The 23,261-nt window shown below is 45.1% G+C and overlaps 2 protein-coding genes across 2 annotated transcripts in view; one reads left to right on the top strand and one right to left on the bottom strand.

Moving 5' to 3' along the window:
* LOC145358769 (uncharacterized) overlaps window positions 1-16,736 on the bottom strand; it is a 49,966-nt gene extending 33,230 nt beyond the window's left edge. Inside the window, exons 1-2 of the mRNA XM_080213038.1 lie at window positions 16,694-16,736; window positions 1,006-1,072 (exon numbers count right to left, since the gene is read on the bottom strand). The gene's annotated coding sequence lies outside the window, so the exon portion shown is untranslated. The remainder of the gene's footprint in view (window positions 1-1,005; window positions 1,073-16,693) is intronic.
* Window positions 16,737-22,335: 5,599 nt separating this feature from the next.
* The window catches only part of LOC145358891 (insulin gene enhancer protein ISL-1-like), a 70,558-nt gene continuing 69,632 nt past the window's right edge, over window positions 22,336-23,261 (top strand). The window contains exon 1 of the mRNA XM_080213265.1: window positions 22,336-22,402. Within this exon, the coding sequence (XP_080069391.1) occupies window positions 22,336-22,402 (67 nt within the window). The remainder of the gene's footprint in view (window positions 22,403-23,261) is intronic.

The raw sequence follows: 23,261 nt of genomic DNA, 5'->3' as shown, positions 1-23,261 counted from the left end.
TGAATCTTTTTTATCCTTTCAAGGGACATGGGCATCACTACTGACTGGCCAGCACTTAATGTCCATCCCTAGTTGCCCGAGGCAGTTGAGTGTCAACTATATTGCTGTGGCTCTGGAGTCACATGTAGGCCACACCAGGTAAGGACGGCAGGTTCCTTTCCCTAAAGATGGGCTTTTCCGACAATTGACAATGGTTTCATGGTCATCTTCAGATTCTTAAAGCCAGAGATCGTTTATTGAATTCAAACTGCACCATCTACCATGGCAGGATTTGAACCCAGAACATTAGCTGAGTTTCTGGATAAACAGTCTAGCAATAATACCACTAGGCCATTGCATCCCCTACAGCTTTATATCTTGCAGTGACAGAGGAATTTATTTTCTATATCACACAGATGGGACCTTCAGGTGGAATTCCTGGAGAAGTTCTGCTTGTCCACCGTAACATTGGTGGAAGACTCACAGAAATCCCAGAGAAATGAAGTTCATGGTCACTTCGACTGGGATTTCTGCTGAAATGATGGCAGGAAATTGAAAGACCCCTAATGAAAATCCTACTTACCCAGTGTCAAATACTTCTACAAACCTGAACAGCATGTGTGGCCCTGATCACATTTGGCAGGTGCAAAACAAAAAGAAATGCTGTAAAGGATTGGGCACGGCTGCAATTTAGGTAAATGTCCAATTTGCTGACTCACAGTTTTTTATCCATGGTATGGTCGGTATTTATCAGCACAGGACAGGGTGCACATAAAATTCTAATAAAAGCACAATACTGGAATCTGAAACAAAAACGGAAAATGCGGGAAAATCTCAGCAGATCTGACAGCATCTGCGGGGATGAGGATAGATCCGACGTTTCGAGACTCGGTGGCCCTTCGTCATTCTGATGGATTCTTAAGGATTTACCTGGCACTCTGATGAAAGGTCAAAGCCTTGTTTCTCTCTCCAAAGCCTGGCCTGTGGAGTATATCCAGCATTTTCTGTTTATAATTAAGTAGTTACCTGTTTGGTTGGTACCGTTTATCGAGCCGTTTGTGTTCGCTGAGCTTGTGGTACCTTGGTACATTGTCTGAAGTAAATAAAATTGTTGAAATGAATAAAACCCTGACAAATGTATAACCTAATAAATACAGCCAACCTTTGAATTAATTTGTAATAATGTCAGATAGATTCTGGCAACATCTGAACAGAAATTTCCCCAGTGCCTTTTCTGAATGCAGAATTATGAAGCCAGCACCCTTCAAATGGGCTAAAAACTTTACAAACACTTTCTTTATCTCTCTTTAGAATAGCTACAATGTCAAGCAGGCTGGCTGATAATGGCTGGGATTCTCCAATGTTGTTCACCTCACCACTGCTGTCAATGGGAAAGGAGATTTTGGCACTCAGCCAAAACTCCATCCACTGCAGCAGGACTGGAGAATCCCAGCTCTGGGAGAGGTAGGAGAATCCAGGTCAAGATGTTAAGAAAAGTGACAATATGATTCAGTTTTTAATACATGCAAATAACTACTCTGATGGCACATCAGGCTGTAAGTGTAACATTACATGCAGCACTGAAACGTGGGTCGGTCTTATTTTTGATTTGATTTATTATTGTCACATGTATTAACATACAGTGAAAAGTATTGTTTCTTGCATGCTATACAAAGCATACTGTTCATAGAGAAGGAAATGAGAGAGCGCAGAATGTAGTGTTACAGTCATAGCTAGGGTGTAGAGAAAGATCAACTTATTGCAAGGCAAGTCCATTCAAAAGTTTGACAGCAGCAGGGAAGAAGTTCTTCTTGAGTCGGTTGGTACATGACCTCAGAGAATGCCTGGGGTGTGTGGGGTCCTTAATTATACCGGCTGCTTTGCCAAGGCAGCAGGAAATGTAAACAGAGTCAATGGATGGGAGGCTGGTTTGTCTGATGGATTGGGCTATATTCATGACCTTTTGTAGTTCCTTGCAGTCTTGGGCAGAGCAGGAGCCCATACCAAGCTGTGATATATCCAGAAAGAATGCTTGCTGTGGTGCATCTGTAAAAGTTGGTGCCAAATCTCCTTCACCTTCTGAGAAAATAGAGGTGTTGGCGGGCTTTCTTAACTATGGTGTCGGCATGGGGGGACCAGCCAGATTGTTGGTGATCTAGACATCTAAACTTAAAGCTCCTGACTCTTTCTACTTTGTACTAAGTTAGCTGAACTGAGCTAGCATATCAATATGCTGACCTTAACCCTACCATCCTCACCCCTCAATCTGCAGAATGGGCAATCAACCAGTGTTCTCACCAATGGAAGAGGAATTTCCTTGGAGTTGCTCCCACCCTTCTCTCATAATTTTGATATAAGATGGGTACCCTGTTTTAAATGTGCAAATATGGCCTCTGCCACACTGTGTGGAAGTTAAGGCAGTAGAATGGAAGCAGCTCTATGGAAATTCCTGTCCTTCATCGCCACCCAGAGATCTCTAATGGGAAATGTATGTGTTCTGACACTGATTTCAGGGAGAGATGAATGTTTTGAATGTTCCTCTTGAATAAAAGCATCTGTGAATTAAGCTAGAAATAAGCAAGTAAAGTTTGGAAACTCCTAAAATCTCTCCACGCTGCCAATCCATGCTGACTGGGGGATGCAGCTGCATCTGTTTTATATGGGCCTAGCTTTCCCATGATGCAGCACTGGCATAAAAACAGGAAATTTGCAGGCACTGTGCCAACAAGCGCGCGATGCTTTAATGACCAGCCAGACCATCAAAGCTAATGAAAAGATTGAGGGAACTCATGGCTTGTACATCCTAATGTGCTAAGCACAAGTTTCCTCATCTGTTCCAGTATGCTAATGACACAAATGCTGAAGATAATAAGGAAACTCACAGCCATGGCCATGTTATAATCACACTTAATGGGAAGAGTGATTCTTCACCACACTGGAATAGAATTTCTGTTTGGATTTTCCTTTGGGGCTGTGGTAGTATTTGGAAGTTATAATGTTCAGATTGAAGTTTCATAGTTTGGAAGTTAAGTCGTGCAAAAGGTAAAGTGTTCAAATTAAAGTTTCTTTGCATGGTAGTGGAAAATGTTAATCAGCTTATAGACCTTTGAAAAGAGTCAGTGTCTGCTATTCAGTATGAATAGGCTAATCTTCATCTGCGTAGGCCCCATAACATTCTGTTTTTCGGCTTTCACCAGGGGGTGAGCAAAACCAGATTTTTCCATAAAAAATACTAAAAGCAAGATTTGGGGATTTGCTGTGCAAATGGAGGATTAACAGAAGTCAGATTTTCATTGAATAAGAAAGGGCGGAAAGCTAAGATTTAATTGGCAAATATGTATTCAAATGAAGCATTAGAAAAATTGTTTGTTTCTGATTTGCTGTAATTGACTATGATTGCTAAGTTATTTGTTTGTAACTTCAGAAACACTTGCAAGATGATTGATTTCTCCTTGTGCGTAAGTCATTAAATAGTCTCACAATGCTGGGTTAAGGTCCAACAGTTTATTTGTAGCACGAGCTTTCGCAGCGCTGTTCCTTCATCAGGTGAAGAGTTTGTGCTATGAAATAAACATGTTGGATTTTAACCTGGTGTGCCCATCCCAGTGCAATACCAGCAACTTCACAACAAGTCATTAAAGGCCTTGTATCGGATTATGCATAGTATCTAGTGCTGTTTGTACTTAAATCGACCAAGAGTGTCTAAGTTTGCTGGTACCCAGGATCTTTGACGAGTAAATACCATAAATAGCAGCCTAAATTATTGGCAATGGCCTGTAGCAATGCATTATAGTACCTTAAAGGATGAACATACTGCACCATTGGTATAAGACTTCAAACTGATTTTGTCACTTCATGCATTCCTAATTTCAGTAGCACTCATCTATGGGTGGTACGGTGGCACAGTTGGATGGCACGGCAGCACCGTGGTTAACACTGCAGCCTCACAGCACCATGGACCCAGGTTCAATTCCGGCCTCGGGTCACTGTCTGTGTGGAGCTTGCACATTCTTCCCATGTCTGTGTGGGCTTCCTCTGGGCGCTCCAGTTTCCTCCCAAGTCTAAAGATGTGTGGGTTAGGTTGATTGGCCATGATAAATTGACCCTCAATGTCAGGAGGATTAGGAGGGTAAATATGTGGGATTATGGGGTAGGACCTGGGTGGGATTGCTGTTGGCGCAGGCTCGATGGGCCAAATGGCCTCCTTCTGCAGATTCTACAACTTCATCAAGCACAGGACAAGGTACCTCTCCTAGGACGTGGGAAGAATTGTGGAAGATGCTATTGGTGGGCTGTCAGTGAAAGCAGTAGTGGCCTGATGGAGGCTACTCAGTAATGTAAATGGTTTCAAGGAATGTTTGGACTGATAGGTCCCAATAAAGGGGGTAAGAGAGTCGCTGTATACACTGGTATACTTATACAGCTCTGCTCCAAGCAGTTTACAGTTTACTGCATTTTGCAGTTAGCCAGTTTTGAAATTTCCTACCTTTATCAAAGGATGTCTCACATTCTACATAGAATTCTACAATGAAAATGACAATATGAATTTTGTTACTTCTGACCTTCGAACATCCTACCTGACACAAGCAGACCATGGCCAGAATTTTACAGCACGCCCACCCCAGAATCAGGGTGAGCAAGGATTGCAGAGTGGCATCGGATGGGCTTTTATGAGCCTCGGGCAGGTAAAATTCCGGCACACATCTCTCTATGAAGACTATAGGGCCAAATTAGAACATAGAACATTACAGCACAGTACAGGCCCTTCGGCCCTCGATGTTGCACCGATCAGTAGAACCAATCTAATGACCCTCTAACCTAAACTATTCCAATGTTATCCATATGCCTATCCACTGACCATTTGAACGCCCTTAAAGTTGGTGAGTCCACAACTGCTGCAGGCAGGGCATTCCACACCCTTACTACCCTCTGAGTAAAGAACCTACCTCTGACATCCGTCCTATAATTATCACCCCTCAATTTAAAGCTATGTCCCCTCGTGTTAGCCATCACCATCCGAGGAAAAAGGCTCTCACAGTCCACCCTATCCTCTGATCATCTTGTATGCCTCAATTAGGTCACCTCTTAACCTTCTTCTCTCTAACAAAAACAACCTCTAGTCCCTCAGCCTTTCCTCATAAGACCTTCCCACCATACCAGGCAACATCCTGGTAAATCTCCTCTGCACTCTTTCCAATGCTTCCACATCTTTCTTATAATGTGGCGACCAGAACTGTACGCAATACTCCAAGTGCGCCGCACCAGAGTTTTGTACAGCTGCAGCATGATCTCACAGTTCCGAAATTCAATCCTTCTACCAATGAAAGCTAACACACCACACGCCTTCTTAACAACTCTATTAACCTGGGTGCCAACTTTCAGGGATCTATGCACATGTACACCGAGATCTCTCTGCTCATCCACACTACCAAGAGTCTTTCCATTAGCCCTATATTCTGTACTCCTGTCACTCCTTCCAAAGTGAATTGCGTCACTCTTTTCTGCATTAAACTCTATTTGCCACCTCTCGGCCCAGCTCTGCAGCTTATCTATGTCCCTCTGCAAACTGTAACATCCATCCTCACTGTCTACAACTCCTCCAACTTTAATGTCATCCACAAATTTACTAATCCATCCTTCTACACCCTCATCTAGGTCATTTATAAAAATGACAAACAGCAGTGGCCCCAAAACAGATCCCTGCGGTACACCACTAGTAACTGAACTCCAGGTTGAATATTTCCCATCAACCACCACCCTCTGTCTTCTATCAGCTAGCCAATTCCTGATCCAAACTGCTAAATCACCCTCAATCCCATGCATCCATATTTTCTGCAGTAGCTTACCATGGGGAACCTCATCAAATGCTTTACTGAAATCCAAATACACCACATCAACTGCCTTACCCTTATTTACCTCTTTGGTCTCCTTCTCGAAGAACTCAGTAAGGTTTGTGAGGCACTACCTACCCTTCACAAAACCGTGTTGACTATCCCTAATCAAATTATTTCTCTCTAGATGATTATAAATCCTATTTTTATAATCCTTTCCAAAACTTTGCCCACAACAGAAGTAAGGCTCCCCAGTCTATAATTTCCAGGATGGTCTCTACTCCCCTCTTGAACAAGGGGACAACATTTGCTATCCTCCAGTCTTCCGGCACTATTCCTGTAGCCAATGATGACCTAAAGATCAAAGCCAAAGGCTCTGCAATCTCCTCCCTAGCCTCCCAGAGAATCCTAGGGTAAATCCCATCCAGCCAAGGGGACTTATCTATTTTCATACTATCAAGAATTGCTAACACCTCCTCCTTATATATCTCAATCCCGTCTAGTCTAAAAGCCTGTACCTCAGTATTCTCCTCGACTACATTGACTTTTTCCTGCGTGAATATTGACGAAAAATATTCATTTAGTGCCTCTCCTACTTCTTCAGGCTCCACGCACACTACTGTCCCTGACTGGCCCTAATCATTCTTTTATTCCTGACATACCTATAGAAAGCTTTAGGGTTCTCCTTAATCCTACCTGCCAAATTCTTGTCATGTTCTCTTCTGGCTCTTCTTAACTCTCTCTTTAGTTCCTTCCTGTCTATTTTATAACCCTCCAGTGCCCTAACTGAGCCTTCACGTCTCATTTTTGCATAATTCTCCTTCTTCCTCTTCACCAGAGATTCAACTTCCTTAGTACATCACGGTTCCCTCGCTCGACCACTTCCTCCCTGCCCGACAGGTACATATTTATCAAGGACTCGCAGTAGCTGCTCCTTGAACAATCTCCACATCTCAATTGTTCCCATCCCCTGCAGTTTCCTTCTCCAATCTATGTACCCTAAATCTCACCTAATCGCCCCATAATTTCCTTCCCCCAGCAATAACTTCTGCCTTTCAGTATATATCTATCCCTTTCCATCACTAAGGTAAACGTAACCGAATTGTGGTCACTATCACCAAAGTGCTCACCTACTTCCAAAGTCTAACACCTGGTCTGGTTCATTACCCAGTACCAAATCCAATGTAGCCTCACCTCTTGTTGGCCTATCTACATACTGTGTCAGGAAACCCTCATGCATGCATTGGACAAAAACTGACCCCTCTAATGTGCTTGAACTATAGCTTTTCCAATCAATATTTGTAAAGTTAAAGCCCCCATAACAACTACCCTGTTACTTTCGCACCTATCCAGGATTATCTTTACAATCCTTTCCTCTACATTTCTGGAACTTTTCGGAGGCCTATAGAAAACTCCCAGCAGGATGACCTCTCCTTTCCTGTCTCTAACCTCAGCCCATACTACCTCAATAGACGAGTCCTCATCAAACGTCCTTTCTGCCACCGTAATACTGTCATTAAATTCTTTTTGCTTGGTTTGATTTTACAAATGATATACAATAATTTAAAAGCAACAATTTAAAAGCCCTTTATGGAGAAATATAGCAGATTTTTGAAGAATGCTTTAGGCAGGAATCTTTCCAGCTGCTATACAGGCCTACAACAGACCATCCTTCCTATCATTGACACAGGGAGGGCACACCATACCAGAGATCACCAAGTAGAAGGCCAAACTCTGTAATATGTTTGCACATCTTCCTATTTTCTCCTATCTTCTTATTTAACTCATAAATTATAATAACTTGTTGCTGCATTGCACTGAGAATCATCTGCAAACGCTTAATATTCCCATTACATCCTAACAAATATGATGATGAGGGAAGAGCAGTTGATGTAGTCCACATGAACTTTAGTAAGGTTTTTGACAAGGTGCCCCATGTGAGGCTGATCAAGAGGGTCAGAGCAATCGGATCCAGGGCAATTTGGCAAATTGGATTCAAAATTGGTTTAATGGCAGAAGGCAGAGGGTAATGGTCGAAGACTGGAGGCCTGTGTGCAGTGGTCCCTTCATGTTGCTAGTGTCCATTAATGATTTTGATGTGAACATGGGGAATATAATCAGCAGGTTTACAGGTGACACAAATATTGGTAATGTGGTAAATTACAAGGAGGAAAGCTTAGGTGACAGGATGATATGGATGGGCTGGTCAGATGGGCAGAATGGTGGCAATTGGAATTTAATCCTGAAAATTGTGAGGCAATGCATTTTAGGAGAACTAACAAGGCAACGGAATACACAACAAATGGTAGGATTCTAGAAAATCAAAGTCCAGAGGGACCTTGGGGTACATGTCCAAAGATTGCTGAAGATAGCAGGACAGATAAGAACGTAAGAACATAAGAAATAGGAGCAGGAGTAGGCCATCTGGCCCTTCGAGCCTGCCCCGCCATTCAATAAGATCATGGCTGATCTGTCGTGGCTCAGTTCCACTTTCCCGCCCTCTCCCCATAACCCTTAATCCCCTCGCTTATCAAAAACCCATCAACCCGTGTCTTAAAAATATTTAGCGAGGCAGCCTCCACCATTTCAATGGGCAGAGAATTCCAGAGATTCACCACCCTTTGAGTGAAGAAGTTCCTCCTCAACTCTGTTCTAAACCGCCCCCCCTTTATCTTGAGGCTGTGCCCCCTAGTCCTACTGTCTTTTTTGAGCGGGAAGAGTCTCTCCACCTCTATCCTATCCATCCCATTCATCATCTTATACGTCTCAATGAGATCTCCTCTCATTCTTCTAAACTCTAACGAGTACAAGCCTAGCTTATTCAGCCTCTCCTCATAGCTCAACCCCCTCAACTCCGGTATCAGCCTAGTGAACCTCCTCTGCACTCCCTCCAAGGCCAAAATATCTTTGCGCAGGTGCGGCGCCCAAAACTGCACACAGTACTCCAGCTGCGGCCTCACCAATGCCCTATACAGCTGCAGCAAGACCTCCCTACTTTTATATTCAATCCCCCTCGCTATGAAGGCCAGCATCCCATTCGCCTTCCTGACCACCTGCTGCACCTGCAAGCTGGGTTTTTGCGACTCATGCACAAGGACCCTGAGGTCCCTCTGCACCGTCGCCTGCTGCAGTTTTTCGCCACGTAAGTAATAGTCCTTCCTACCATTCTTCCTACCAAAGTGGACCACCTCACACTTGCCAACATTAAATTCCATTTGCCATTTCCTGGCCCATTCGCCCAGCCTATCTAGATCCTTCTGCAGATTCTCCACACCCTCCGCACAATTTGCCGTTCCCCCTATCTTGGTGTCATCAGCAAATTTCGACACCCTACACTCGGTTCCCTCCTCCAGATCATCTATATAAATGGTAAATAGCTGAGGCCCCAGCACCAACCCCTGGGGCACCCCACTAGTCACCATCCGCCAATCCGAATAGCACCCGTTGACCCCCACTCTCTGCCTCCTATTTGACAACCAATCCTCTATCCACGCTAACACCCTACCCCCAACTCCATGTCCCTCGACCTTCTGCAATAACCTCTTGTGAGGTACTTTGTCAAACGCCTTCTGAAAATCCAGAAAGACCACATCCACCGGCTCTCCTCTATCCACCGCCCTAGACACATCCTCATAGAACTCCAGTAAATTTGTCAGACACGACTTCCCTTTAATGAAACCGTGCTGCGTCTGCTCTATCAAGCAATTCCCCTCAAGATGTCTCGCAATTTCCTCCTTAATGACGGATTCTAACATTTTACCTACCACAGACGTTAAACCAACCGGCCTATAATTCCCCGCCTTTTGCCTGGCACCCTTCTTAAACAACGGCGTAACATTAGCCGTTTTCCAATCTTCCGGCACTTCCCCGGAATCCAGCGACGTCTGGAAAATAACCACCAAGGCATCCACTATCACCTCCGCCATTTCTTTCAGAACCCTCGGATGCATTCCATCCGGTCCTGGGGACTTGTCCACAATCAGCCCCTCCAGTCTATTGAGCACCGCCTCTCTAGTAACAGTAATGTCATTAAGACCCTCCAGTCCTACCACCTTTCCATCACTAACACCCGGCAAATTATTCACGTCCTCCTCCGTGAAGACAGAAACAAAAAACTTATTCAATACCTTAGCCATATCCCCATCCCCTACCACTAGGTCCCCTTTCTCATCCTCTAAAGGACCAACATTCACCCTAGCCAGCCTCTCTCGAGGAAGAGTTCTTGGAATGCTGCCGGGATAGTTTCCTTGAACAGTGTGTGTTGGAGCCGACGAGGGAGCGAGCTATCTTGGATTTGGTGCTATGTAATGAGGCGGGTAGAATTAGGGACCTTGTGGTGAAGGATCCTCTTGGGGAGAGTGATCATTGTATGGTGGAGTTTCTGGTGCAGATGGAGGAGGAGAAAGTGGGTTCCCGGACACGCGTCCTCTGTTTGAATAGAGGGGAGTACGGTAGGATGAGAGAAGAATTGGCGAATGTGGACTTGGGGGGGCGCGTTGGAGGGAGGGTCTGCTGAGGAGCAGTGGAGGATCTTTCAGGAGATCTTTCTTGGTGCTCAGCGGAAATTTATTCCGATGGTCAAAAAGGACAGTAGGAGGAGAGGTAATAAGCCCTGGATAACGAAGGAGGTGAAGGAAAGTGTTAAATTAAAAGCGGAGGAATTTAGAGTAGCTAAGAGTAGTGGGCGAGATGAGGATTGGGAGAGGTTTAAATGTCAACAAAGATTGACAAAGAAGTTGATAAAGAAGGGTAGGAGAAACTATGAAGCTGGGCTAGCGCTTAATATAAAAAAGGATAGCAAGAGTTTTTATAAATGTATAAAAAGGAAGAGGCTGGCTAGGGTGAATGTTGGTCCTTTAGAGGATGAGAAAGGGGACCTAGTGGTAGGGGATGGGGATATGGCTAAGGTATTGAATAACTTTTTTGTTTCTGTCTTCATGGAGGAGGACGTGAACAATTTGCCGGGTGTTAGCGACGGAAAGGTGGTAGGACTGGAGGGTCTTAATGACATTACTGTTACTAGAGAGGCGGTGCTCAACAGACTGGAGGGGCTGATTGTGGACAAGTCCCCAGGACCGGATGGAATGCATCCGAGGGTTCTGAAAGAAATGGCGGAGGTGATAGTGGATGCCTTGGTGGTTATTTTCCAGACGTCGCTGGATTCCGGGGAAGTGCCGGATGATTGGAAAACGGCTAATGTTACGCCGTTGTTTAAGAAGGGTGCCAGGCAAAAGGCGGGGAATTATAGGCCGGTTAGTTTAACGTCTGTGGTGGGTAAAATGTTAGAATCTGTCATTAAGGAGGAAATTGCGAGACATCTTGAAGGGAATTGCTTGATAGAGCAGATGCAGCACGGTTTCATTAAAGGGAAGTCGTGTCTGACAAATTTACTGGAGTTCTATGAGGATGTGTCTAGGGCGGTGGATAGAGGAGAGCCGGTGGATGTGGTCTTTCTAGATTTTCAGAAGGCGTTTGACAAAGTACCTCACAAGAGGTTATTGCAGAAGGTCGAGGGACATGGAGTTGGGGGTAGGGTGTTAGCGTGGATAGAGGATTGGTTGTCAAATAGGAGGCAGAGAGTGGGGGTCAACGGGTGCTATTCGGATTGGCGGATGGTGACTAGTGGGGTGCCCCAGGGGTTGGTGCTGGGGCCTCAGCTTTTTACCATTTATATAGATGATCTGGAGGAGGGAACCGAGTGTAGGGTGTCGAAATTTGCTGATGACACCAAGATAGGGGGAACGGCAAATTGTGCGGAGGGTGTGGAGAGTCTGCAGAAGGATCTAGATAGGCTGGGCGAATGGGCCAGGAAATGGCAAATGGAATTTAATGTTGGCAAGTGTGAGGTGGTCCACTTTGGTAGGAAGAATGGTAGGAAGGACTATTACTTACGTGGCGAAAAACTGCAGCAGGCGACGGTGCAGAGGGACCTCGGGGTCCTTGTGCATGAGTCGCAAAAACCCAGCTTGCAGGTGCAACAGGTGGTCAGGAAGGCGAATGGGATGCTGGCCTTCATAGCGAGGGGGATTGAATATAAAAGTAGGGAGGTCTTGCTGCAGCTGTATAGGGCATTGGTGAGGCCGCAGCTGGAGTACTGTGTGCAGTTTTGGGCGCCGCACCTGCGCAAAGATATTTTGGCCTTGGAGGGAGTGCAGAGGAGGTTTACTAGGCTGATACCGGAGTTGAGGGGGTTGAGCTATGAGGAGAGGCTGAATAAACTGGGCTTGTACTCGTTAGAGTTTAGAAGAATGAGGGGAGATCTCATTGAGACTTATAAGATGATGAATGGGATGGATAGGATAGAGGTGGAGAGACTCTTCCCGCTCAAAAAAGACAGTAGGACTAGGGGGCACAGCCTCAAGATAAAAGGGGGGCGGTTTAGAACGGAGTTGAGGAGGAACTTCTTCACTCAAAGGGTGGTGAATCTCTGGAATTCTCTGCCCGTTGAAGTGGTGGAGGCTGCCTCGCTAAATATTTTTAAGACGCGGGTTGATGGGTTTTTGATAAGAGAGGGGATTAAGGGTTATGGGGAGAAAGCGGGAAAGTGGAACTGAGCAGCGACAGATCAGCCATGATCTTATTGAATGGCAGGGCAGGCTCGAAGGGCTAGATGGCCTACTCCTGCTCCTATTTCTTATGTTCTTATGTTCTTATATATTTATAGAGATGAAGTGGTTGAGAAAACATATGGGATAGTTGCCTTTATTCACCGAGACATAGAATATAAGAGCAGGGAAGTTATGATGGAGCTGTATAAATGCTTGTTAGACATCAGCAAGAGTATTGTGTGTGGTTCTGGTCACCACACTATAGGAAGGATGTGATTACACTCGGAAGGATGCAGAAGAGATTCACCAGGATGTTGCAGGGGCCAGAGGTTTTCAACTACAAAGTTGCTTAGGCTGGAGTTGTTTTTCTCAGAGCAGAGAAGGTTGATGAGGGATATCATTGAGGTGCATAAAATTATGAGGGATATATAGGTAGGATAGATAGGAGGAAACATCTCCCCTTAGTACAGAGGTCAATAACCAGGGGGCATAGATATAAGGTAAGGAACAGAAAATTTAGAGGGATTTGAGGTAAAACCAGAGAGTGGAGGGAATCTGGAACTCACTGCCTGAAAGGCAGGAACCCTCACAACATTTAAGAAGCATTTAGATGAGCACTTGAAATGCCATAGAATAGAAGTGCTGGAAAATGCAATTGAAAATAGCTAAGTGTTTGATGGCCTGCACAGACACAAGGGCTGAGAGATCTCTCTGTGTGCTGTAAGATTCTAACTCTATCACTTGTCCCACTTTCCCTTTCTCTTGGTCCTGCAGGTGTTCCAGGTGTAGTCCCATTGGGGGGGCGTGGGGGTGGTTTGTGGGATGAAAAACACTTCACCAAAAGATCAATTGTCTCTCGCTTTTGTCATTTTAAATAACAGCACAAAAATCTAACTCAATAAGGCACAGACGATGAGCTGAAGAGTTTGGCACTGGGAAATGGCAAATGGAATTTAATGTTGGCAAGTGTGAGGTGGTCCACTTTGGTAGGAAGAATGGTAGGAAGGACTATTACTTACGGGGCGAAAAACTGCAGCAGGCGACGGTGCAGAGGGACCTCGGGGTCCTTGTGCATGAGTCGCAAAAACCCAGCTTGCAGGTGCAGCAGGTGGTCAGGAAGGCGAATGGGATGCTGGCCTTCATAGCGAGGGGGATTGAATATAAAAGTAGGGAGGTCTTGCTGCAGCTGTATAGGGCATTGGTGAGGCCGCAGCTGGAGTACTGTGTGCAGTTTTGGGCGCCGCACCTGCGCAAAGATATTTTGGCCTTGGAGGGAGTGCAGAGGAGGTTCACTAGGCTGATACCGGAGTTGAGGGGGTTGAACTATGAGGAGAGGCTGAATAAACTAGGCTTGTACTCATTGGAGTTTAGAAGAATGAGGGGAGATCTCATTGAGACTTATAAGATGATGAATGGGATGGATAGGATAGAGGTGGAGAGACTCTTCCCACTGAAAAAAGACAGTAGGACTAGGGGGCACAGCCTCAAGATAAAGGGGGGGCGTTTTAAAACGGAGTTGAGGAGGAACTTCTTCACTCAAAGGGTGGTGAATCTCTGGAATTCTCTACCCATTGAAGTGGTGGAGGCTGCCTCGCTAAATATTTTCAAGAAGCGGGCTGATGGGTTTTTGATAAGAGAGGGGATTAAGGGTTATGGGGAGAGGGCCGGAAAGTGGAACTGAGCCACGACAGATCAGCCATGATCTTATTGAATGGCGGGGCAGGCTCGAAGGGCCAGATGGCCTACTCCTGCTCCTATTTCTTATGTTCTTATGTTATTCATCCAGTCAGCAAGGTTAGGAAAGTATGGCCAAGGCAGCAGTTCTCCGCAGGGCCAATACATGTCCCAGAGTCGTTAACAAGATCAGAGATGCAACTTACTTTGTACCAGCAAATTGTTTAGAACATTGGGTTGCCTGTCAGGAAGCTTTGACAAAATGTCAGAGAGTGTGGGGAAGTTCACCACCAACTTGAGGAATTCTTACACATGGCATTGTCACTCTGCAGACAACTATGGTGCATATGGTCACCACAATGGATGCTACAGCTTACTCATTCCTATGGGAGCCTATTATACCAGTCCTAGCAGCTCTCAAAGACACTCATTTTCAGGCTGCGTGGACTCTGGGTTTAACCATTTCCTCCAATATGGTCAGGCTGAGAGACTGAAAAGATAAAGGTTTCAACTGGGTCTTTACCATCTGCTTGTCTGTAGGTGAATGGGTGTTGTGAGTTGCAGCTAAATAGGAAGGAAATCATGCGTTAGAGTGCAATGTGCTGCCATTCTCCACAGTTAGTACCAGAATGTGGAGATGCCGGCGATGGACTGGGGTAAACACAGTAAGGAGTCTCACAACACCAGGCTCAAGTCCAGTAAGTTTATTTGGCAGCAGAAGCTTTCAGAATCTCAGGCTCCTTCTTCAGCTGAATGAGGAGTTGTCTTCACAAACAGGGCATATAAACACACAAACTCAATTTACAAGATAAGGGTTGGAATGCGAGTCTTTACAGGTAATCAAGTCTTAAAGATACAGACAATGAGAGTGGAGAGGGGGTCAAGCACATGTTAAAGAGGTGTGAATTGCCTCCAGCCAGGATAGTTAGTGAGAGTTTGCAAGCCCAGGCAAGCCATGGGGTTTACAAATAGTGTGACATGAACCCAAGATCCCAGTTGAGGCCGTCCTCATGTGTGCGGAATTTGGCTATTATTATTTTCCTTTGGACTCATGGTGAACAATCATTGAAATAACTATATGATATCAACAAGTTCCATCCCATCATCAGACTCACCATGGACTACTCTCCGGAATCAGTTGCATTCTTGGACACACACATCTCCATCAAGAACGGTCACCTCAGCACCTCACTGTACTACAAGCCCACAGATAACCTCACAATGCCCCACTTCACCAGCTTCCACCCGAAACACGTTGAAGAAACCATCCCCTATGGACAAGCTGTCCATCTACACAGGATCTGCTCACCTCCAGTGCTGAAAGATGCCCTCATAAGAACAGGATATGGCGCTCGACTCATTGATCAACAGTTCCGATGCGCCACAGCAAAAAACCACACTGACCTCCTCAGAAGACAAACACGGAACACAGCAGACAGAGTATCCTTCATTGTCCAGTACTTCCCCAGAGCGGAGAAGCTACAACATTTTTTCTGGAGCTTTCAACATGTCATCGACGAAGACGAACATCTCACCAAGGCCATCCCCACACCCCCACTTCTTGCCTTCAAACAGCCGCATAACCTCAAACAGAACCTTGTCCACAGCAAACTACCCAGCCTTTAGGAGAACAGCGACCACAACACCACACAACCCTGTCACAGCAACCTCTGCAAATGTGCCAAATCATTGACATGGATGCCATCATCTCACGAGAGAACATCATCCACCAGGTACACAGTACATACTCTTGCAACTCGGCCAACATTGTCTACCTGATACGCTGCAGGAAAGGATGTCCCAATGCACGCTACATTTGGGAGAGCATGCAGTCACAATGACAATGAATGAATGAACACCGCTTGACAATCACCAGGGCAGGAGTGTTCCCTTCCTGTCGGGGAACACTTCAGCAGTCACGGGCATTTGGCCTCTGATCTTCGAGTAAGTGTTTTCCGAGGCGGTCTTCACGACACACGACAGCGCAGAATTGCTGAGCACAGACTGATAGCCAAGTTCCACACACAAGGACGGTCTCAACCGGGATCTTGGGTTCATGTCACACTATCTGTAACCCCCCACAACTTGCCTGGGCTTGCAAAACCTAACTAACTGTCCTGGCTGGAGACAATATATATATCTTTAACCTGTGCTTGGCCCTCTCTCCACTCACATTGCCTGTGCCTTTAAGACTTGATTAGCTGTAAAGACTCATATTCCACCCATTACCTTGTAAATTGAGTTTGTGTCTGTATACGCCCTGTTTGTGAACACAAGTCCTCACTCACCTGAAGGAGCATTGAGACTCTGAAAGCTTGTGCTGACAAATAAACCTGTTGGACTTGAACCTGGTGTTGAGAGACTTCTTACAATGCAAGTACCAGAAAACCAACTGAGCCAAACGGCCCCAGGAGATGCTGGGTTTGCAGCCAGGTCCCCTCAGGTTCTGTGAGCTTATTACTGACCCTAAGCAATGTTAAGTCAGCCTCCCATAGTGCTTGGACATGTTTGCAGTCACGAGAACCAAGACACTTCAACTGATTGACTTATTTTTTCTATGAAAGGCCTTTAACATAATTTACTACAACAATGGAAGTTTTAAAGATTCTGAATCACTTATAGCTCTTAAGATAACAAAGTCAGTCTTTTTGTGATGCATACCAGCACTTCTGGATGATCTGCTCCTGGCTTGGTGATTTGATCGCCTATCAAAAGACAATACAGGTTTTATATGGGTAAGAAAAACAGTCTTTACAAACACAACAGTCTTAATAATAGTCTGAACAGCCAAAAAATCATATTGATGATAAATTCGTGAAGTGCTTGCCTGCCAATACCCAGTATATTAAAAAGAGTATCTATTCATTACCTTCTGCTGAATCATTACACAATGGAATGTGATAAATAGCCCACATGAAGGTATGGAACAGTTTACCATTTGTGTGGAACAAATTATCCCGGCAAATACTATTGATGTTAATGGCAGATGAATACTCAACACATATTTCATATTTCATTAGTATCAATGGTATTTGTCAAAATAATTTGTTCCACATAAATGATAAACTGTTCCATACCTTCATGTGTGTTATTAATTGAAATCTGTTCTACAATTTAATTAATGTGAAGCGACATTGCAAATGAAAGCTTTTTTTAAAGCTATAAGGCGAAGATGCCAGCATTGGCTCATCTGATGAAGGCCCATTGAGTCTGCACTGACCACGATCCTACCCGGACCCTAGCCCCATAACCCCATGTATTTACCCTGCTAGTGCCCATGGCACCAAGGGGCAATTTAGCATGGCACATCTTTGGACTGTGGGAGGAAACCAGAGCACCCAGGGGAAACCAACGTAGATACACGGAGAGCATGCAAAATCCACACAGACAGTGACCCAAGCTGGGAATCGAACCTGGGTCCCTAGCACTGTGAGGCAGCAGTGCTAACTACTGTGCCATCGTGCTGCCCTTTTTCCAAATAAACCTGTTAGACTTTAATCTAATGTTGTGAGACTTCTTACTGTTTTTAAAGCTGATTACATCACTCAGGAAACCCAAATCCAAATTTCCTCTATCAGCGATGAGATTAATTTATTTCTCTGGAGAAAATTTTAGACAAATGTAAATGTGGACAAAACCCTGCTTTCCTCTATCCCTCCAATTCTCAATACTTTATCAGCCATGGATCAGCCGGTAACACAACCACCTCTGATTCAGAAGGTTGTGGGTTCAAGTCCCACTCCAGGGCTTCAGCACAAAAAGAAAATCAAAGCTGACACTCCTGTATTAATGAGAGAGTGCTGCATTATCAGAAAGGCTGCCTTTTGGACAGGATGTTAAACAAAGATCCCATCCACTCTCTTTAGTGAATGTAACAGATCAACATCATTAAAAACTGATTGTCATTGTCCCATTGCAGTTTGTGACAGCTCGCTTGGCACAAATTGGCCACCGTGTTTTTTACATTACATGTGGGCAGCACAGTGGTTAGCACTGCTACCTCACAGCACCAGGGACCCAGGTTCGATTCCCGGCTTGGGTCACTGTGTGTGCAGAATCTGCACATTCTCCCCGTGTCTGCATGGGTTTCCTCCGGGTGCTCCGGTTTCCTCCCACAGTCCAAAAGTGTGCAGGTTAGATGCATTAGTCATGCTAAACTCTCCTCAGTGTACCTGAACAGACACCAGAGTGTGGCGACTAGGGGATTTTCACAGTAACTTCATTGAAGTGTTAATGTAAGTCTACTTATGACATTAATAAATAAAACTTAAAATCACAGGAATAACAATGGTTCAAAAGTATTTCATTTGCCATAAAGCATTATGGGATGTCCTGTAGATGGGATAGATGCATGTCTCTTCCTTCCAGCCATCGATTTATTAGGGTACAATTTCCCTGGACATATCACCCAAAAGACCATTCCACATGTATCAGCACTGACTCTATGTGCTGGAAATTGTTGTGAGAGCCAAGTACAATTCCGTATCAAATTCCTTCCTTATTAAATGTGTATAATTACAGACTGTCCATCAGTAGCAGGAACCAGGCTGATATTTCCCTGCAGAGGCAGCATTGTACTTGTTACATACTGGCACAGTGGTTAGCACTACTGCCTCACTGCACCAGGAACCTGGGTTCAATTCCTGCCTTGGGTCACTGTCTGTATGGAGTTTGCACATTCTCCCCATGTCTACATGGGTTTCCTCCATCTGAAAGATGTGCTGGTTGGGTGCACTGATTTGAACAGACGTCTGAGTGTGGCGAGTAGGGGAATTTCACAGTAACTTCATTGCAATGTTAATGTGAGCCTTATTTGTGACTAATAAGTAAAGTAACCAACTAATTAATGAGATAAGGGATGAGATTGAAAATCCGCTTGTAGGAGGTTGTACCCACTGGTCAGACCACCAGCAGGAAACACCCCTCAGTTCAGTGGGGAATACCCTTTGGGAACCATCAGGCCTTCTTCAGGATGCAGGAACATATAGGCAGAAATCACACCCTGAGAGCAACTGGCCAAAGCACCCACCAGAAGCTCATATCACTGAGGGACACCCCACCCCCCCCATGCCAATGGTTGAAGATGGTGTGTGGGTTGTGGATTGGTGGCCATGCGGAGGCAGGGAAATCGGATACAAGGGCAGGGAAATGGCCAACAGTGAGTGTGGAAAGCCATTCAGTTCCTATTTAATCCCTGAGCCATCAGTGAATTACAGTGTGCTCAGGGTTAATAATGAGTGTCAAATGGCTCATTAACGAGGCTCACTGAATCTGGTCATTGCTGAACCACTCTGCAAGCAAATAATCATCCACTGAACCTCCCATTGAACAAGGTTTATAATTCATTCCTATCTTACCAAGTACTGAAATTAAAACTGAATGCGTCCATAAAATGGGAAAAAAAATCTATTCATGTGCATTTATAATTCCAGTAGGGTAGCTGTTAGGATTAGGAAATGACCATGAAATCATTGAGCATATCAGATCAGTTTTGCAACTGGCATATAAAATTTGTCAGAATTTCCATCAGAAATCATCTTATTTAGGGTGACTCAAGTAAAATGCAATTGCAATTTGTGAGTAAATCTTCCCCCCAGCTACTAGGGAATCTGTGGGGCCATGATTGAGTTGCGAGGATGTGAACTGCCAGCAGTTGTCACGGCTCCCAGCGGTGCTCATAGCAATGAGAAATTGCCAGCCTTTGATTGGTCAGTCACATTCAGAGCGGAGTTTCTGCCGACGTGCTGTTCATCCTGAATCACAGGCACAATATTCCCAAAAAACCCAAGTGCCCAATGGGCAGGAAAATGGGAGCGTTCCCCACCTGCTTTTTGGGCGAGTTTAGTGAAATGATTTAAGGCACTTTATACATCACAGAGTCCGTCAGGGGATTTATAGCCATGGGGAGTGGGGCCCAATCCTGCCAGAGAGGCTGGCATCAGACAGCTGAGAGAGCCAGTGCGCACGTGCTGATGGTCCCCCTCTGCCACTAACTGCCAGCCCAGACCCCAGACATCACTGGCTCCAAACCCCTCCCACCCATGGACATTGGCGTCCCTGAACCCTCCCCCTGCCGATGGTAGGCCTCCTGATGGCCGGACTCAGCCTCTGATTACCGGCCTCAAATCAGCCCTCCCCTCCCAATGCAGAGTTCTCCTTTCCCTCCCCTCCTACCTGCCCCCGCTCCCAGTCTGGCATTGCCCCGGTCTAACACTACCCTGAAGCCCCACCCCATGGCACTGCCTAGTGTCCATTGCCAGGCTGATCTCCACATCCTATAAAGGGGGGGCCTCAATGGCTTCTGGTCCCAACAGTGAAGCCAACACATCTGGTCCCTATTGCCAGGGACCATACTCGATCCCCAGCAATTTTTGGAAAAGGCTAAACAGGCATTCAGTGTTAGCAATTGTACCCCACCCACCCAGAACCTCCTGATGCTCCCTTAATCTGGCTGTTCATCCATTCATCTCTCAACCCTCATTGTCTGAACTACGAACATAAAGAATAGCATTTTAGTTGGCGGGGTATCTCAGAACTTTGGATGACAGTGACAGAGCCGGTGGCTAGAGGAAAGGAAAAGGATGAGAGTGGAATATTTGCTCTTTATTCTGCAGTGGTATCCTCGAGAAGGAGCTGGGAGACACTTCTGGAGCATTTGTGAGGAGGTGGGAGGCAATTTCAGCAGGATGTCAATGCCCAGACCTGGGGAAGGGCAACTCAAACTGATCAACCAGAATCACCCAAAATCTTATCTACACTGAAAGAGTGGATGTTTACTTGAGCTGTGAATCCTCTCTGCCCTCAGCTGGCTTGACTCCATCGGCACTCCAAAATCGCAATGAAGTGGACACTAAGTTGTGATGACAGAAAAATATATCACAATGAAATTTCCCAAAATGCTTCACAAAGCAAGGGACAGCACAGTGGCATGATGGGTGGCATGGTGGTTAGCACTACTGTCTCATAGCACCAGGTACCCTGGTTCAATTCCAGCCTCAGGTGACTGTTTGTGTCATTCTCCCCGTGTGGGTGTAGGTTTCTTCCGGGTGCTCCAGTTTCCTTCCACTGTCCAAAGGTGTGCAGGTTAGGTGGATTGGCCAGACTAAATTGTCCCTTAGTGTCCCAAGATGTGTAGTTAGATAAATTAGCCATGGTAATCATGTTGGGTTATGGAGATGGGGGGGGAGGGGGGAGGAATGTGTGGGACAGAGGATTCCTGGGTAAAACACTCTGCCAGAGTGTCGGTGCAGACTCAATGGGCCAAATGGCCTCCTTTTGCACTGTGGGGATTCTATAATTCTAAAGTGTGACACTGATTTATAAAGAGAATGTTACGGTAAATGAGCAAAAGCCAAAGAGATAAATTTTAAGAAGTGTTTTATAAGAGGAAAGTGATGTATAAAGGCAGAGAGGTGTGGGGAACTTGAGGTTTAGAAAGTTGAAGGCCTGGCACCAATAATGATTTTTTAAAATTCATTAATGGGATACGGGCATCACTGGCTGGCCTGCATTTATTGCCCATCTCTAATTGCCCTTGAGCTGAGTGACTTGTTAGGTCACTTCAGAGGGCAGTTAAGAGTCAACCACATTGCTGTGGATCTGGAGTCACATGTAGGCCAGACCAGGTAAGGATGGCAGATTTCCTTCCCTAAAGGACGTTAGTGAACCAGATGAGTTTTTCCAACAATCGACAATGGTTTCATGGTCATCAGTAGATATTTAATTCCAGATTTAAAAAAAAATTGAATTCAAATTCCACCATCTGCTGAGGTGGGATTCAAACTCAGATCCCTAGAACATTAGTTGAGTATTTGAATGACTAGTCCCGTAACAAATCCACTGCACCACTGCCTTCCCTGATCCACAAGAGGCCAGAATTAGAGAGGTGCAGCCTCTTTGGAAGATTATAGGGTCAGAGGTGATTACAGCGATAGAGGTGGAGAGACTCTTCCCGCTCAGAAAGGACAGTAGGACTAGAGGGCACAGCCTCAAGATAAAGGGGGGGCGGTTTAGAACGGAGTTGAGGAGGAACTTCTTCACTCAAAGGGTGGTGAATCTCTGGAATTCTCTGCCCGTTGAAGTGGTGGAGGCTGCCTCGCTAAATATTTTTAAGGCGCGGGTTGGTGGGTTTTTAATAAGCAAGGGGATTAAGGGTTATGGGGAGAGGGCAGGAATGTGGAACTGAGACACGACAGATCAGCCATGATCTTATTGAATGGCGGGGCAGGCTCGAAGGGCTAGATGGCCTACTCCTGCTCCTATTTCTTATGTTCTTATGTTCTTAGAGGGGCAAGGCTATAGAAATGTTTGAAAACAAGGATGAGAATATTAAAATGATGATACTGCTTGACCGGGAACCAATGTTGGGCAGTAAGTGAAGGAGTGACAGAGGAATGTGACTTGCTGTGAGTTAAGACACAGGCAGTAAAATATTAGGTGACCTCAAGTTTATGGAGGGTAGAAAATGAGAGACCAAACAGGAACAGGTTGGTACATTCAAGTCTGGAGGGTAATGGATGAGGGTTTGAACAGCGGACAAGGTGAGACAGAGCTGAAGTTGAGAGATGTTACAGTGGTGGAAAAAAGGGAGTCTTAGAGATGGTCTGAACATAAGTTTGGAAGCTTATCCCAAGATCAAATATAGTTTTGAACCTGACTGATTTAATCTCCATCTGTTGCCAAGGAGATGGATGGTGTAAGTTTCTAGGGAATAGAGTTTGGAGTGAGAACTGAAAACAATGGCTTCAATCTTATCAATATTTAATGGGAGGAAATTTATGCTTATTAATATTGGATGTCGAATAAGCACACTAGAGTTAAAGTAGAAGCTTATATTTAAGATTCCACCCATAGCTATTCAACAATTCAATAGCACCAATTTAAATAGCACGTTTCTGTTCTTTCGGCTGAATACGGTGTTAGCAGATGTAACTTGCATCAATTGCAGTGGAACCCAAATTATAATGGTTTACTTTACATTATTGCTATTTCCCTTATCTCTTGTTTTACATCCCTTGAAAGTGTATGGCTCATTAAAACTGATCTTGGAGTAGGAAAATGCATGGGTAAATAAGAAAGCAGAGCACACTGGTTAATTACTGCTGGTGGTCCACATTCAAGATCCATTCTGCTCAATGACCTTGTTAAAGATTCCCCTCAGTTATTTCCCTCTTACACACACTGCTTCCATCCCAGTAAGATTAAAATGAATGCTGGAATCTGAAATAAA

This window comes from Carcharhinus amblyrhynchos, chromosome 26, assembly GCF_965287045.1.
Source record: "Carcharhinus amblyrhynchos chromosome 26, sCarAmb.v2.hapA, whole genome shotgun sequence".
Taxonomy (NCBI): domain Eukaryota; kingdom Metazoa; phylum Chordata; class Chondrichthyes; order Carcharhiniformes; family Carcharhinidae; genus Carcharhinus; species Carcharhinus amblyrhynchos.
The sequence above is the reverse complement of the archived record's forward strand: the minus strand, read 5'-3'. Positions and strand labels throughout refer to the sequence as shown.